Genomic DNA, 18,342 nt, shown 5'->3' with positions numbered 1-18,342 from the left:
TTTAATCATATCATCTGCAAACAGTGAGAGTGTTACTTCTTCCTTTCCAATTTTGATGCTTTGTATTTCTTTTCCTTGTCTGATTGCTCTGGCTAGAACTTTCAACACACTGTTGAATGACAGTGGTGCTAGTGGACATCCTTGTCTTGTTCCTGATCTTAGGGGGAAAGTTTTCAGTTTTTCCCCATTAAGGCTGATGTTAGCTGTGGGTTTTTCATATATTCCCTTTATCATGTTGAGGAAGTTCCCTTGTTATTCCTATCCTTTGAAGAGTTTTCAACAGGAAAGGATGTTAAATTTTGTCAAATGCCTTTTCTGCCTCAATCAAGATGATCAAGTCATTTTCCTGCTTTGATTTGTTGATATGGTATATTACATGAATTGATTTTCTTATGTGGTACCATCCTTGCATACCTGGGATGAATCCTACTTGGTCATGATGTATAATTCTTTTAATGTGTTGCTGGATGCGATTTACTAGAATTTTGTTGAAGATTTTTGCATCTATATTCATTAGAGAGATTGGTCTGTAGTTTTCTTTTTTTGTAATATCTTTGTCTGGCTTTAGTATCCTCATACTAAAGGATGTTGGCTTTGTAGAATGAGTTAGGTAGCTTTCCCTCCTCTTCAATTTTTTTGAAGAATTTGAGCAGGATTGGTACTAATTCTTTCTGGAATGTTTGGTAGAATTCACACGTGAAGCCATCTGGTCCTGGACTTTTCTTTTTTGGGAGCTTCCTAATGACTGATTCGATTTCTTTACCTGTGATTGGTTTGCTGGGGTTGTCTATTTCTCTTGAGTCAATGTTGATTGTTTTTAGCTTTCTAGGAAGTTGTACATTTCATCTACATTGTCGAGTTTTTTAGTATAAAGTTGTTCATATTATCCTCTCATTACTTCCTTTATTTCTGTAGGATCAGTTGTTATGATTTCTCTTCCATTTCTGATTTTATTTATTTGCATCCTCTCTTCTTTTTGTCAACCTCGTTAAGGGTCCATCAATCTTATTGATTTTCTCATAGAGCCAACTTCTGATGTTTGTTTTCTTGATTGTTTTCATGTTCTCAATTTCATTTATTTCTGCTTTAATCTTCATTCTTTCTTTCCTTTTGCTTGCTCTGCGGTTAGTTTTCTGTTCTTTCTCTAGTTCTTCCAAGGGAACAGTTAATTCCTCAATTTTTGCTCTTTCTTCTTTTTTGATGTAGGCATTTAGGGCAATAAATTTCCCTCTTTGCACTGCCTTTGCTGCATCCCATACATTTTAATATGTCGTATTTTCATTTTCATTTGCCTCAAGATATTTACTGATTTCTCTTGTAATTTCTGTCTAGACACACTGGTTGTTTAAGAGTGTGTTGTTGAGCTTCCACATTTTGTGAATTTTCTGGCTGTCTGCCTATGATTGATTTCCAGTTTTCTGCCCTCATGATCCAAGATAGTGTTTTGTTTGATTTCAGTCTTTTTAAATTTGAGATTTGCCTTCTGACCCAGCATATGGTCCATCCTTGAGAATGATCTGTGAGCACTTGAGAAAAAGGTATATCCTGCTTTGGGGGGACATGTTCTATAAAGTCTGTTAAGTCTCGTTCATTTGTTTTATCATTCAAATTTTCTGTTTCTTTATTGATCCTCTCCGTAGATGTTCTGTCCATTTATGAGAGTGAGAAATTGAAGTCTCCTACTATTCTGGTAGATATGTCTACTTCTCTTTTCATTGTTTTCAGTGTTTGCCTCATGTATTTTGGAGCACTCTTGCTTGGTGCCTAAATATTTATTATTATTATGTCTTGTTGAATTGTTCCTTTTATTAATACACAGTGTCCTTTTTTGTCTTTTTAAATTGTTTTACATTTGAAGTCTGATTCATTAGATTTTACTGTAGCTTCTCCTGCTCTTTATTGATTGTTGTTTGCATGGAATATCTTTTCCCAAACTTAATTTACAAGTTTGTTTGTCCTTGGGTCATAAATGTGTCTCCTGTAGGTAGCATATAGATGAGTCCTGTTTTTAATCCATTCTGCCAGTCTGTGGCTTTTGATTGGGGAGTTTAATCCATTAACATTTAGTGTTATTACTGTATGGGCAGTACTTTCTTATACCATTTTGCCTTTCGTATTTTATATGTCATATCTAATTTCCCTCTTTTTACCCTTACTAATAGTCTTCATTACTGCATTCTTCTCCACACCTCTCTCTCCTGTCTTTTCCTTTTTGCCTCTAGTGCTCCCTTTACTATTTCTGGCAGGGCTGGTCTCTTGGTCACAAATTCTGTCAGTGATTTTTTTACATGAAAATGTTTTAATTTCCCCCACATTTTTGAAGGACAATTTTACTGGATATAGAATTCTTGGTTGGAAGTTTTTCTCTTTCAGAATCTTAAATATATCATACCATTGTCTTCTCGCCTCCATGGTTTCTGCTGAGATATCTATACATAATGCTATTGGGCTTCCCTTATATGTGATGGATTACTTTTTTCTTGTTGCTTTCAGAATTCTCTTTCTCTTTGACATCTCACATTCTGATCATCAGTAAGTATCTTGGAGTACAACTATTTGGATCTATTCTGTTTGCGGTACGCTGCAGTTCTTGGATCTGTAATTTTAAATCTTTAATAAGAGTTGGGGAATTTTCAGTGGTAATTTGCTCCATTTGTCTTTCTCCTCCTTTTTCCTTCTCTTCTCCTTCTGGAACACCTACAACATATGTATTTGTGTGGTTCATATTGTCATTGTGTTCCCTGAGTCCCTGCTCATATTTTTCCATTCTTTTCCCTTTATTTTCTTTTGCTTGTTGAATTTCAGATGTTCTGTCCTCCAGTTCACTGATCCTATCTTCTACCTCATGAAATCTAACATTGTAGATTTCCATTGTTTTTTTCATCTCTTCTTCTATTGAATTTATTCACATAAGTTCTGTGATTTGTTTTTTTAGACTTTCGATTTCTTCTTTTTGTTTGCCCCTTATCTTCTTTATATCATCCCTCAATTCATTGGTTTGATTTTTGTTGAGATTTTCCATGTCTGCTCAAACATCCTGAATTAGTTGTTTCAGCTCCTGTATCTCATTTGAATTTCTGGTTTGTTCCTTTGACTGGGCCATATCTTCAATTGTCTTAGTAGGATTCATAATTTTTTCTGGCATCTAGGCATTTAATTAACTTTTTCTGGAGATTGTTTTCCTTCTTTTACCTAGGATTTTTTTTTTACTGGGTGGCTTTGTTCTCTATCTGTTCTTTGACATTCAGTTCAGCTCATTCTAGACCTCTAGTATAGATTTTCTTTAACAGATCAGAATTTTTCAGTTCTTGTTTCTTGTTTCTTTCCCTGCCTGTATGATGCCTTTTTTTTTTTTTGCCTTAGGAGGTTCTACTGAGGTATTATAGACCCCAGTCAGATTTTTCCAGACCAAACTGTCCTCCTCTTAGGAGGAAAGAGTCACCTGCATCAGTTTTCTCTGAGGGTGATACTCAGCATGTTGACAGACTTTCCTATGAAGCGTCTAGACTCTGTGTTTTTCCTATCCTGCCCTGTATGTGGTGTTTGTCTGCCTGCAGGTGTCTCCAGCATAAAGTGATGGCGGTAGTCTTTAACCTCAGCGTTCTTTCCCTGCTGGGGACGTGGTGGAGACAGGAGAGGCTGTAGGCTGGCTTTAATTGCTTCAATTTTCTAGATCCCGGGGTCAGAATTCCTTGAGGGAGGACTTCCACCAGAGCTGGGCCCCACCCCTGTCCTGGGGAAGGCACAGTCTCCAGAGAATTACCTTCCCAGGACAGTTTAATTTCACTCTTGCCTGGGGTAGTTGGAACCTGAGAACAGTTTTAAGTGGTAGAAACACAGAAAAAAAATTCCTTTTAGAGCAGGGCCCCCCTGTTTCTCGGGTTTGTTAATCAAGAGTTTAAGTTGGTCCTTTGCTCTTTGTATCTCCAGGTCCTGTGTTACCCCTCTTTTTTTGGGAGGGGGGTCCAGACCTTTTCAGGTATTTTGTACTGTCCCTCAAAAAACCTCGGGTTTTTTTGTTCCCTCATTAGCTTTGCCCCCTCTGCACCGGGACAAAACCCAGTAAGTTTATTTGTGGTTTAGCTGAGCTTGGAGTCTATTTTTAGTAGTCAGAATTTGTTAATTAATTCCACAATTGGAGCTTGGGTGAGCTAAGCCCTTTGCTGTTAATAAAGTTTCTTTCCTTTCCCTCTGGGAACCAGCCTGTGGGGGAGGTGAGCTGGCCTCCGCAGCTTTGGGGACTCACGGTTCTGAGTGAGATCGCAGCTGGTCCAGCTTGTCCAGACTGGTGTACACTGTGTGTCCAGTCACCAGTGGACCCAGAAGTTGTTCTGTACTGTTCCTGGCTATTTATTAGCTGCTCTGGAGGTGAACTAAATTCCAGACCTCAGTAAGCTACCATCTTGGGGCCCCCCCCACAAGAAAGTCTTGATTGTGTTTCACAATGCAGGTGATATATATAATATATATATATATATATATACTGTGCACTACATATTGCATATATAGTATACAATGTAGTAACTTCCTTTGCTTGCTCTTTGCATTGTGTGAGGGGCTCAAAACTAGTATGGATGAAGTCTCAACTTAGAATTGTTTTATGCAAGTATTCCTGGGAGAAATATTTACTCCTTAGGAATTATGATACATTTTAAGAAACCAAACCCAAGTTTACAAGGATCGAGGTAGGCGAGAGGGAGAACTCTGTGAGTTGGTTATTAGATGTAAGGTTACTAAGAGTTGGGTATTAGAAAGAGACCAATCCTACTTCCATCCTATATTTCCTGGTTGTATTGGGTTAAATAAAATGTTATCAAAATCAGGTTCACTTGATTATTTTAGTTTTTTGCTTAAACAATGGGAATTTATTGGCCCATGGTCTTGTTGGTAGAAGTCCAAAATCAAGGTGTCATCAGGCAATGCTTTCTCCCAAAAGGCTTGGCATCCTGGTGCTGGCTGCCAGTGATTCTTCGTCCTTGGCTGTTCTATCACAAGTCAATGCTCATGGTAGCCTCTCTTGGATTTTCCTTTCTTTCCAGGTTCCATTGATTTTCAGTTTCTGGCTGCTCATTTTGGCTTTTTCTTCTTCTGAAATCTTTCCTTTAAGGCCTTCAGTAATAGCATTAAGAGCCATCCTGATTCTACAGGGCCACACTTTAACCAAAGCAAAGACATCAAAAGGTCCTATCTATAAAAGTTCACACCCATAGGAATGGATTAAGTTAAGAACATGTCACCTGTTGTGGTTTTTTTTTTGTATGCTGTATGATGGAGGTCACATTTCATTCTTTTCCAATGTGAGTGTCTTGTTATTGCAGCACCGTTTGTTGAAGTTTTGTATGCTTGTTTTTTTTTTTTACATGGGCAGGCACCGGGAAATGAACCCAGGTCCTCTGGCATGGCAGGCAAGCATTCTTGCCTGCTGAGCCACCGTGGCCCACCCTGTATGTTTGTTTTTTTGGATAGTGCATGGGCTGAGAATTGAACCCGGGTGTCCTACATGGCAGGCTGGAATTCTACGAATGAACTACCCTCACAACCCCTTTCACCTGTTTATTTTTATAATTTTATTGTGAAAACATATATACCAAGAAGCAATAAATTTCAAAGCACACTGCGACAATTAGTTATAGAACAGATTTCAGAGTTTGGTATGGGTTATAGTTCCGCAATTTTAGGTTTTTCTTTCTAGCTATTCTAAGTTACTGGAGACTAAAAGAAATATTGATATAATGATTCAGGAATCATACTCATTTGTTAAATCCTGTCTTCTCTTATAACTCCACTTTCTCCTTTGATCTTTCTCGTAATCTATAGTGGTATTCTAACTTTTTCATGTTGGGAAGGGCTGTCAATAATAGGGGATGGGGGAAAGAAATATATGATGTTCTGGAGAGGCTGGCCCCTCTGGGTTTCAGGATCTATCTGGCCTGGGAACCCATCTGGAGGTTGTAGGTTTCTGGAAAGTAATCATAGTGCATGAAGTCTTTGTAGAATCTCAGATAAAGCCATAGGTGTTCTTCAGGGTTGACAAGACTTTTTGGTTACATTTAGGAAACCATGGCAAATAGCATTACTGGCTGAAGCTTATATAAGAATAGTCTCCAGAATAGCCTCTCGACTCTATTTGAACTCCCTCAACCATTGATACCTTATTTGTTACAATTCTTTACCCCCTTTTGGTCAGGAAGGCATTGTTGTTCTCCTGGTACCAGAGCCAGGCTCATTCCTGTGAGTCATATCCCATGTTACCGGAGAGACATGATAAGCCTGGATATCATGTGCCATGTAGGGGTGAGGATAGTGATTTTCCTTGTAGGATTGGTCTTGGAGAGAGGCTACATCCGAGCAATAAAAGATATCTTCTGGAAGTAACTCTTAGGCATCACTGTAGGTAGGCTTCACTTCTCTGCTACATAGATTAAGCTTCACAGGAGCAAGCCTTGAGATCAAGGGTGCCAGACCTTGATTTGGGAGTCCCTAATGTTTGAGACAGTATCAGGGTTTTCCCAGTGGTAAACTTTAATTGTTCCATATTTTTTCTCCTGTCCCTTAAGGGACTCTGCCAATTCTTTTCAATTATCTGCTCGACATACTCTAGGATATATCTGGGCATTACATTAAGCTATATAGAATTACAAGCCCTCATTCCCATTCTGGGCTCTCTGTGTTTGGCTTGGTTAAATGATCTATCTAGACAGCTTGAGTTATATTATGTGCCACAGAAAGTTTAAGTTTTGAACAAAAAAACCTGTCTCTTTTAGTCTCATAGAGTAGGTAAAGTTCTAAAATAGAGAAAATGTCCTCCTTACCCCTATATTCTGATTTACCTTAATCCTACTTGATTGGCTTCCTTCTTATCTCTATAAATTGGTATTTTGTAAGTGCAATGTTTTGAAGACATTGTTTTTCTAAAATTTTTGAAATTGTTAATTATTAATTATTTATTCCTTATATGTGAAAAATTGTGTAAATCCTGTGGCTTTCTACATGTTACAAAAGCTACTTATGGTCATTTTTTTTTCCTTTTTTTTCTTTTTTACATGGGCAGGCACCGGGAATCGAACCCGGGTCCTCTGGCATGGCAGACAAGCATTCTTGCCTGCTGAGCCACTGTGGACCGCCCTTATGGTCATTTTTGATGTGGCCCTTTAGAAATCCTTTTGTCATCATGTCCTTGTTTGATAATTGAACTATTTATTTATAGCCTGGTATAATAGCTTAATCTTTTCCTATGTAATATCTTTCTAGAATTCTCCTTCTAGAATTCTTTTTTTTTTTTTTATTAATTAAAAAAAATTAACTAACACAACATTAGAAATCAATCCATTCTACATATGCAATCAGTAATTCTTAATATCGTCACATAGGTGTACGGTCATCATTTCTCAGTACATATGCATCGATTTAGAGAAAGAAATAGCACGACAACAGAAAAAGAAATAAAGTGATAACACAGAGAAAACACAAATAAAAATAAAAAGTACAAAAATATATAATAGAAAGAAAAAAAAACAAAAAAAAAACTATAGATCAGATGCAGTTTCATTCAGCGTTCCAACATAATTACATTACAGTTAGGCAGTATTGTGCTGACCATTTTTTTTTTTTTTTTTTTTTTTTAGACATCATACCATTCTACATATGCAATCAGTAATTCTTAACATCATCACATAGATGCATGATCATCGTTTCTTAGTACATTTGCATCGGTTTAGAAGAACTAGCAGTATAACAGAAAAAAATATAGAATGTTAATATAGAGAAAAAAAAATAAAAGTAATAATAATAAGAACAAAACAAACAAAACAAAACAAAACAAGAACCTATCGCTCGGATGCAGCTTCGTTCAGTATTTTAACATGATTACTTTACAATTAGGTATTATTGTGCTGTCCATTTTTGAGTTTTTGTATCTAGTCCTATTGCACAGTCTGTATTCCATCAGCTCCAATTACCCATTATCTTACCCTGTTTCTAACTCCTGCTGAACTCTGTTACCAATGACATATTCCAAGTTTATTCTCGAGTGTCGATTCACATCATTGGGACCATACAGTATTTGACTTTTAGTTTTTGGCTAGACTCACTCAGCATAATGTTCTCTAGGTCCATCCATGTTATTACATGCTTCATAAGTTTATCCTGCCTTAAAGCTGCATAATATTCCATCGTATGTATATACCACAGTTTGTTTAGCCACTCGTCTGTTGATGGACATTTTGGCTGTTTCCATCTCTTTGCAATTGTAAATAACGCTGCTATAAACATTGGTGTGCAAATGTCTGTTTGAGTTTTTGCCCTTAATTCCTTTGAGTAGATTCCCAGCAATGGTATTGCTGGGTCGTATGGCAATTCTATATTCAGCTTTTTGAGGAACCGCCAAACTGTTTTCCACAGTGGTTGCACCATTTGGCATTCCCACCAACAGTGGATAAGTGTGCCTCTTTCACCGCATCCTCTCCAGCACTTGTCATTTTCTGTTTTGTTGATAATGGCCATTCTGGTGGGTGTGAGATGATATCTCATTGTGGTTTTGATTTGCATTTCTCTAAGGGCCAGGGACATTGAGCATCTCTTCATGTGTCTTTTGGCCATTTGTATTTCCTCCTCTGAGAGGTGTCTATTCAAGTCTTTTTCCCATTTTGTAATTGGGTTGGCTGTCTTTTTGTTGTTGAGTTGAACAATCTCATTATAAATTCTGGATACTAGACCTTTATCTGATATGTCGTTTCCAAATATTGATTCCCATTGTGTAGGCTGTCTTTCTACTTTCTTGATGAAGTTCTTTGATGCACAAAAGTGTTTAATTTTGAGGAGTTCCCATTTATTTATTTCCTTCTTCAGTGCTCTTGCTTTAGGTGTAAGGTCCATAAAACCGCCTCCAATTGTAAGATTCATAAGATATCTCCCTACATTTTCCTCTAACTGTTCTATGGTATTAGACCTAATGTTTAGATCTTTGATCCATTTTGAGTTAACTTTTGTGTAGGGTGTGAGATATGGGTCTTCTTTCATTCTTTTGCATATGGATATCCAGTTCTCTAGGCACCATTTATTGAAGAGACTGTTCTGTCCCAGGTGAGTTGGCTTGACTGCCTTATCAAAGATCAAATGTCCATAGATGAGAGGGTCTATATCTGAGCACTCTATTCGATTCCATTGGTCGATATATCTATCTTTATGCCAATACCATGCTGTTTTGACCACTGTGGCTTCATAATATGCCTTAAAGTCAGGCAGTGCAAGACCTCCAGCTTCGTTTTTTTTCCTCAAGATGTTTTTAGCAATTTGGGGCACCCTGCCCTTCCAGATAAATTTGCTTATTGGTTTTTCTATTTCTGAAAAATACGTTGTTGGGATTTTGATTGGTATTGCATTGAATCTGTAAATCAATTTAGGTAGGATTGACATCTTAACTATATTTAGTCTTCCAATCCATGAACACGGTATGCCCTTCCATCTGTTTAGGTCTTCTGTGATTTCTTTTAGCAGTTTTTTGTAGTTTTCTTTATATAGGTTTTTTGTCTCTTTAGTTAAATTTATTCCTAGGTATTTTATTCTTTTAGTTGCAATTGTAAATGGGATTCGTTTCTTGATTTCCCCCTCCGCTTGTTCATTGCTGGTGTATAGAAATGCTACAGATTTTTGAATGTTGATCTTGTAACCTGCTACTTTGCTGTACTCATTTATTAGCTCTAGTAGTTTTGTTGTGGATTTTTCCGGGTTTTCGACGTATAGTATCATATCGTCTGCAAACAGTGATAGTTTTACTTCTTCCTTTCCAATTTTGATGCCTTGTATTTCTTTTTCTTGTCTAATTGCTCTGGCTAGAACCTCCAACACAATGTTGAATAATAGTGGTGATAGTGGACATCCTTGTCTTGTTCCTGATCTTAGGGGGAACGTTTTCAATTTTTCCCCATTAAGGATGATATTAGCTGTGGGTTTTTCATATATTCCCTCTATCACTTTAAGGAAGTTCCCTTGTATTCCTATCCTTTGAAGTGTTTTCAACAGGAAAGGATGTTGAATCTTGTCAAATGCCTTCTCTGCATCAATTGAGATGATCATGTGATTTTTCTGCTTTGATTTGTTGATATGGTGTATTACATTAATTGATTTTCTTATGTTGAACCATCCTTGCATACCTGGGATGAATCCTACTTGGTCATGATGAATAATTCTTTTAATGTGTTGTTGGATACGATTTGCTAGAATTTTATTGAGGATTTTTGCATCTATATTCATTAGAGAGATCGGCCTGTAGTTTTCTTTTCTTGTAATATCTTTGCCTGGTTTTGGTATGAGGGTAATGTTGGCGTCATAGAATGAATTAGGTAGTTTTCCCTCCACTTCGATTATTTTGAAGAGTTTGAGGAGAGTTGGTACTAATTCTTTCTGGAATGTTTGATAGAATTCACATGTGAAGCCGTCTGGTCCTGGACTTTTCTTTTTAGGAAGCTTTTGAATGACTGCTTCAATTTCTTTACTTGTGATTGGTTTGTTGAGGTCATCTATGTCTTCTTGAGTCAAAGTTGGTTGTTCATGTCTTTCCAGGAACCTGTCCATTTCCTCTAAATTGTTGTATTTATTAGCGTAAAGTTGTTCATAGTATCCTGTTATTACCTCCTTTATTTCTGTGAGGTCAGTAGTTATGTCTCCTCTTCCATTTCTGATCTTATTTATTTGCATCCTCTCTCTTCTTCTTTTTGTCAATCTTGATAAGGGCCCATCAATCTTATTGATTTTCTCATAGAACCAACTTCTGGCCTTACTGATTTTCTCTATTGTTTTCATGTTTTCAATTTCATTTATTTGTGCTCTAATCTTTGTTATTTCTTTCCTTTTGCTTGCTTTGGGGTTAGCTTGCTGTTCTTTCTCCAGTTCTTCCAAATGGATAGTTAATTCCTGAATTTTTGCCTTTTCTTCTTTTCTGATATAGGCATTTAGAGCAATAAATTTCCCTCTTAGCACTGCCTTTGCTGCGTCCCATAAGTTTTGATATGTTGTGTTTTCATTTTCTTTCGCCTCGAGGTATTTGCTAATTTCTCTAGCAATTTCTTCTTTGACCCAGTCGTTGTTTAGGAGTGTGTTGTTGAGCCTCCACGTATTTGTGAATTTTCTGGCACTCTGCCTATTATTGATTTCCAACATCATTCCTTTATGGTCCGAGAAAGTGTTGTGTAAGATTTCAATCTTTTTAAATTTGTTAAGACTTGCTTTGTGACCCAGCATATGGTCTATCTTTGAGAATGATCCATGAGCACTTGAGAAAAAGGTGTATCCTGCTGTTGTGGGATGTAATGTCCTATAAATGTCTATTAAGTCTAGTTCATTTATAGTAATATTCAGATTCTCTATTTCTTTGTTGATCCTCTGTCTAGATGTTCTGTCCATTGATGAGAGTGGTGAATTGAAGTCTCCAACTATTATGGTATATGAGTCTATTTCCCTTTTCAGTGTTTGCAGTATATTCCTCACGTATTTTGGGGCATTCTGATTCGGTGCGTAAATATTTATGATTGTTATGTCTTCTTGTTTAATTGTTCCTTTTATTAGTATATAGTGTCCTTCTTTGTCTCTTTTAACTGTTTTACATTTGAAGTCTAATTTGTTGGATATTAGTATAGCCACTCCTGCTCTTTTCTGGTTGTTATTTGCATGAAATATCTTTTCCCAACCTTTCACTTTCCACCTATGTTTATCTTTGGGTCTAAGATGTGTTTCCTGTAGACAGCATATCGAAGGATCCTGTTTTTTAATCCATTCTGCCAATCTATGTCTTTTGATTGGGGAATTCAGTCCATTGACATTTAGTGTTATTACTGTTTGGATAATATTTTCCTCTACCATTTTGCCTTTTGTATTATATATATCATATCTGATTTTCCTTCTTTCTACACTCTTTTCCATATCTCTCTCTTCTGTCTTTTTGTATCTGACTCTAGTGCTCCCTTTAGTATTTCTTGCAGAGCTGGTCTCTTGGTCACAAATTCTTTCAGTGACTTTTTGTCTGAGAATGTTTTAATTTCTCCCTCATTTTTGAAGGATAATTTTGCTGGATATAGGAGTCTTGGTTGGCAGTTTTTCTCTTTTAGTATTTTAAATATATCATCCCACTGTCTTCTAGCTTCCATGGTTTCTGCTGAGAAATCTACACAAAGTCTTATTGGGTTTCCCTTGTATGTAATGGATTGTTTTTCTCTTGCTGCTTTCAAGATCTTCTCTTTCTCTTTGACCTCTGACATTCTAACTAGTAAGTGTCTTGGAGAACGCCTATTTGGGTCTAATCTCTTTGGGGTGCGCTGCACTTCTTGGATCTGTAATTTTAGGTCTTTCATAAGAGTTGGGAAATTTTCAGTGATAATTTCTTCCATTAGTTTTTCTCCTCCTTTTCCCTTCTCTTCTCCTTCTGGGACACCCACAACACGTATATTTGTGTGGTTCATATTGTCCTTGAGTTCCCTGATACCCTGTTCAAATTTTTCCATTCTTTTCCCGATAGTTTCTGTTTCTTTTTGGAATTCAGATGTTCCATCCTCCAAATCACTAATTCTATCTTCTGTCTCTTTAAAGCTATCATTGTAGCTATCCATTATTTTTTCTATGTTTGCTGCTTTATCCTTCACTTCCATAAGTTCTGCGATTTGTTTTTTCAGTTTTTCTATTTCTTCTTTATGTTCAGCCCATGTCCTCTTCATGTCCTCCCTCAATTTATCGATTTCATTTTTGAAGAGGTTTTCCATTTCTGTTCGTATATTCAGCATTAGTTGTCTCAGCTCTTGTGTCTCATTTGAGCTCTTGGTTTGTTCCTTTGACTGAGCCATATTCTCAATCTTTTGAGCGTGGACTGTTATCTTCTGCTGCTGGCGTCTGGGCATTTATTCAGATTTCTCTTGGTGTTGGACCCAACAAGGTTGTAATATTTTTCTGTGAAATCTCTGGGATCTGTTTTTCTCATCTTGCCCAGTATGTGGCGCACGTGGCACACGTTTGTCTCAAGTGTTTGGAATGGGTCTCCCCCAGTCACCGATCTCCGTGGCCTGGGGATTTCGGATCCAATTCTCTCCGTTGGTTCAGGGGCCGCGTGTGGTGGGGGCGTCAGCTGCCGCGGCTTGAGGGGACCCTGTGGCTGGTTGCGGGCCGCAGCGTGCCTCGGGGATTCCCCACCGGACCAGGAAGCCTCCCGTGGGGGGGGGCTACCGCGGCTTGGATAGCCCTCCTAACCGAGACTCGTATTCGCGGACTCGAAGCAGAGACTCGAAGCCGCCTGCAAAAGAGGGGTGCCGCCTGCCTCGGCTTGGGAAACTTGCTTCTCCAATACTCTCAGCCGGCCCGGAAAGGAGGGAGGGAGTAGCTCGGACCACCACAGCTGCCGCTGATCGGGAAATCACGCGCCGCTCGGGGGTCTCACCGCAGCCGAGTCTCGCAGTCAGTCTAGCCAGCCCAGACTTTGGATAGCCCTCTGATCTGAGATTCATAGCCGCGGACTCAAAGCCGAGACTGGAAGCCGCCCGCAGAAGAAGGGCGCCGCCTGCCTCGGCTTGGGAAACTTGCTTCTCCGATACTCTCAGCCGGCCCGGGAAGGAGGGAGGGATTAGCTCGGACCGCCGCAGCTGCGGCTGCTCGGCAAATCACGCGCTGCTCGGGGGTCTCGCCGCAGCCAAGAGTCGCAGTCAGACTTGCCAGCCCAGACTTTGGATAGCCCTCTGATCCGAGACTCGTAGTCGCGGACTCGAAGCCGAGACTCGAAGCCGCCCGCAAAAGTGTGGCGCCGGCCGCCTTGGCTGGGAAGCTTGTCTCTCCGCGTCCCTCAGCCAGCCCGGGAAGGAGGGAGGGATTAGCTCGGACCGCCGCAGCTGCGGCTGCTCCGGAAATCGCCCGCCGCTCGGGGATCTCACTCACCGCAGCCGAGTTTCGCAGTCAGACTAACCAGCCCAGACTGGGTTACGCTGTGTGTCCATTCCCTGCTGTAGCCCCGGGAGCTGTTCTGTACTGTTTCTGTTCACCTATTAGTTGATTTGGAGTCGGAGGAACTAAGACGCATGTACCTTACTAAGACACCATCTTGGATCCCCCTTCTAGAATTCTTATCACTTTCTTTCCTACCAACAAATCATTTTTCTTGTCTTTGAACTATGTATTTTAGTTTGTAAGCTCCTGGAATGTGATATACCAGAAATGGAATGGCTTTTAAGAAGGGGAATTTATTAAGATACAAGTTTATAGTTCTAAGGCCATGAAAATGTCCAAATTAAGGCAAATCTATAAAAATGTCCAAATTAAGGTATCCAGGGAAAGATACCTTCTTGGTTCAAGTAGGCCAATGATGTTCAGGTTTTCTCTCTCAGCTGGAAAGGCACTTGGAAATGTCTGCTAGCTTTTTCTCCAGGAATCTTCAATGGCTTTTCCAGGGCTCTGTCTGTTCTGTTGGCTCTAAACCTTTTTCAAAAATGGTTCCTTCTTAAAAGGCGCCAGTAAGCAACCCCACCTTGAATGGGTTGATACAAATCTCCATGGAAACCATCTAATCAAAGATTACCACCCACAGTTGGGTGGGTCACATCTCCATAGAGACAGAAAAGATCATACCCAGCAATATTGAATGAGGATTAAAGGACATGGCTTTTCTGGGGTACATAACAACTTTAATCTGTACATTATGATAGCATTTATTTTTAGCTATATTATGAAAATTAGCCATGTGTTTATTTGGTTTTGTATTTTTCACTTTACTTCACACATGGCAAGTATTTAATAGTATTTGATGGATCATTGATTAGATCATATAATTTTTAGAGTGTAAAGGGACCTTTTAAATCATCTAGTTCCAACTCTCACCTCTATTGTATCATGGTGCTTAATGGAAGATGACAAATTAGACATTACTTTATTAAAATCCCTACAAAATTATTTCATGCCATTATTATTTAATGCTCTATTATTGATAAGAAATAATATAGACAGCAGTTCCCAAACTATATTTAGATGCAGTTTTCTTCTTGATTTCTTTTAGGGAAATAGAAGGAGAAGAGACAATGAGTTTTTAAGTACTTATTATGTCATGCATTTTTCAGAATTTTTATGTATGACTGTTTATGATTAAAACTTGTGATTTCTCACAGGCAGTGAAGACAAACCAGATGATAGGCTGAGCTCTTGATCTTGGGGTTTGCTCCTATGAAACCTATTCCTGCAAAGGATTAGCTAAACTGACCTCAAGTTAAGCCTAAGAGTCACCCCCAGAGAACCTCTTTTGTTGCTCATACGTGGCCTCTCTCTCTAAGCCAACTCAGCAGGTGAACTCACTGCCCTGCCCCCTATGTGGATATGACTCCCAGGGGTATAAAGCTCCCTGGCAACGTGGAATAGAACTCCTTTGATGAGCCAGGACCTGGCATCAAGGGATTGAGAAAACCTTCTTGACCAAAAGGGGGAAGACAGAAATGAGACAAAATAAAGTTTCAGTGGTGGAGAAATTTCAAACAGAGTTGAGAGGGTATCCTGGAGGTTATTCTTATGCATTAGATAGATATCCCTTTTTAATTTATGGTATATTGGAGTAGCTGGAGGAAAGTATCTGAGACTGTGAGCTGTGTTCCAGTAGCCTTGATTCTTTTTTCTTTTAATTTTTTAATTAATTTTTAAATTTTTTAAAAAAATATGACAACAAAGAAACAGAAGCATTATTAACGTATGATCATTCCATTCTATACATATAATCAGTAATTCACAATATCATCACATAGTTGCATATCATCATCATGATCATTTCTTAGAACATTTGCATCAATTCAGAAAAAGAAATAAAAAGACAACAGAAAAAACTTCATACATACCATACTCCTTACCCCTCCCTTTCTTTTTTTAATTAATTAATTTTTTATTTATGATACATAACCACATACAAACACAAACATTCTTATCATATTATCAGTCCGTTCTTGTTATATAATCAGTAACTCACACTATCATCACATTGTTGTATATTCATCATCATTTCTTAGAACGTCTTTATCAATTCAGAAAAAGCAATAAAAAGAAGACAGAAACATATTCATACATACCATAACCCTTACCCCTCCCCTTCACTGATCACCAGCATTTCAATCTACTAAATTTATTTTAACATTTGTTCCTCCTATTATTTATTTATTTTTAATCCATATGTTTTACTTTCCATCGATAAGGTAGACAAAAGGAGCATCAGACACAAGGCTCTCACAACCACATGGTCACACTCTGACAGCCATATCATAATACAATTACCTTCGAGAAACATGACCACCGGAGCACAGCTCCACATTTTCAGGCAGTTCCCTCCAGCCTTTCCATTACATCTTGACTAACAAGGTAATATCTATTTAATGCGAAAGAATAACCTCCAAGATAACCTCTCGACTCTGTATGGAATATCTCAGCCAGTAACACTTTATTTTGTCTCATTTCACTCTTCACCGTTTTGGTTGAGAAGATTTTCTTAATCCCTTGATGCTGAGTTCCAGTTCATTCTAGAATTTCTGTCCCACGTTGCCAGGAAGGTCCACACCCCTGGGAGTCATGTCCCACGTAGAGAGGGGGAGAGCAGTGAGTTTGCCTGCTGTGTCGGCCGAGAGAAAGAGAGGCCACATCTGAGCAACAGAAGAGGTTCTCTTGGGGGTGACTCTTAGGCTGAATTTTAAGTAGGCTTAGCCTATCCTTTGTGGGATTAGGTTTCATATGAACAAACCCCAAGATTGGAGGCTTGGACTATTGCTTTGGCTGTCCCCACTGCTTGTGAGAATATTAAGAATTCTCCACTTGGGGAAGTTGAATTTTCCCCCTTTCTCACCATTCCCTGAAGGGGACTCTGCAAATACTTCCCTATTCACTGTTCAAATCTCTCTGGGATTTATATGGGTATCACTCTGGACAAACCTACAAAATCTTATGCCCTATGCAAGGTTCCAAGTACTGTGGTGTTCAGTTAAGCTCTCCACGTAAGTTATATTAGAAAATGCACAAGTCAAAATATAAATTTTGTACCAAATAAACATTTTTTGCTTGTCTCACACATACATTAAAATTTTAAAATATTAATTACCATCTATTTTCAGTATCCTGCATTATTGACATTCCTTTGTTCTTCCTCATGCAGAAACATTTTAAAATTTGCACATTTAGTCATTATCATTATAAACTCTAGGCATTCCTAGGTTATACCATCTCAGTCTTTATTGTCTATCTCTCCTTCTGATTTCATTTTTGCCCCCAGGCCTCCTCCCTCTATCATTCTCACATTCAGCTTCATTCAGTGTTCTAACATTATTGTATTTCAGTTAGATAGTATTGTGCTATCCATTTCTGAATTTTTATGTTGATTCCTGAAGATGATTGTATAGCAATTTAACTTTTACAGTGTGATTGTATGATTATAAAAATCTTGTGTCTGATGTTTCTTATATCCAGGATCTGGACAGATGAGTAAAAAAAAAAATATGGATAAAATATGGATATGGGGGATAAGGAGTAAGATAAATTGGGTAGATTGAAGTACTAGTGGTCAATGAGAGGGAGGGGAAGGGGAGTATGGGATGTATGAGTATTTTTTTGTAAGAGTTTTTTCTTTTTATTTCTTTTTCTGGAGTGATGCAAATGTTCTAAAAATGATCATAGTGATGAATACACAACTATGTGATGATATTGTGAGTCATTGATTGTACCACGTATGGACTTTATGTGTGGGAAGATTTGTAAACAAAAATATTTAAAAACCCTTGTGATTTCTCTTTTTTATAAGAAGTTCATACAGTAATTTTTTTATTTTATTTTTCCCCAGGCACATTCTCTAAAATAAAAAAATTGATAAATGTCATTTAGTGACACTAGTGCTAGTGCTTAATTTTCCAGTCTTTCAGAAAGTATGAATTTTTAAATTCTTGTCTTATATTATGGAAGCAAGTTGCTCTAAGAAATTTAAATATTGAGTACATGATCTCATAATATTGGAGAAATATTTTAATACTGGTTTATGATATCAGAAATTTGTGTTTAGCTGGCAAGCTGCGAGAGCCAGATTGCTAAGCTACGATCCGAAGTTGAAAAAGGAGAGGCGTTGAGACAAAGTTTGGAATATGACCTGGTTGTTGTTAGAAAGGAAGCTGGTCTTGGGAGACGGGCTGCTGAAGAAAAATTAGCTGAGGCACATAGGATCCAAGAAAAACTCAATGGTAAGTCTATTTCTGTGTCTTCCCAGGTTTGGGATTATAGCCTTGATGTCATTGCACATAGTGAATTATGTTTTCTATATGGGGACAGAGGTGGACTTATGAAACATTGATTGGCCTTTGGTTAGATATT

General features: G+C 38.1%; 1 protein-coding gene across 16 annotated transcripts in view; it reads left to right on the top strand.

The window, feature by feature from the left end:
• CCDC171 (coiled-coil domain containing 171) overlaps window positions 1-18,342 on the top strand; it is a 576,357-nt gene that overhangs the window by 85,093 nt on the left and 472,922 nt on the right. For 15 of the 16 annotated variants that reach the window (XM_077148117.1, XM_077148129.1, XM_077148126.1 and 12 more), the window contains one exon: window positions 18,038-18,212. The exons of the other annotated variant lie outside the window; for it this stretch is intronic. In XM_077148117.1, the coding sequence (XP_077004232.1) occupies window positions 18,038-18,212 (175 nt within the window). The remainder of the gene's footprint in view (window positions 1-18,037; window positions 18,213-18,342) is intronic. 16 annotated transcript variants of the gene reach the window in all.

Source organism: Tamandua tetradactyla, chromosome 2, assembly GCF_023851605.1.
Source record: "Tamandua tetradactyla isolate mTamTet1 chromosome 2, mTamTet1.pri, whole genome shotgun sequence".
Taxonomy (NCBI): Eukaryota; Metazoa; Chordata; class Mammalia; order Pilosa; family Myrmecophagidae; genus Tamandua; species Tamandua tetradactyla.
This window is presented reverse-complemented; position numbering and strand designations above follow the sequence as displayed.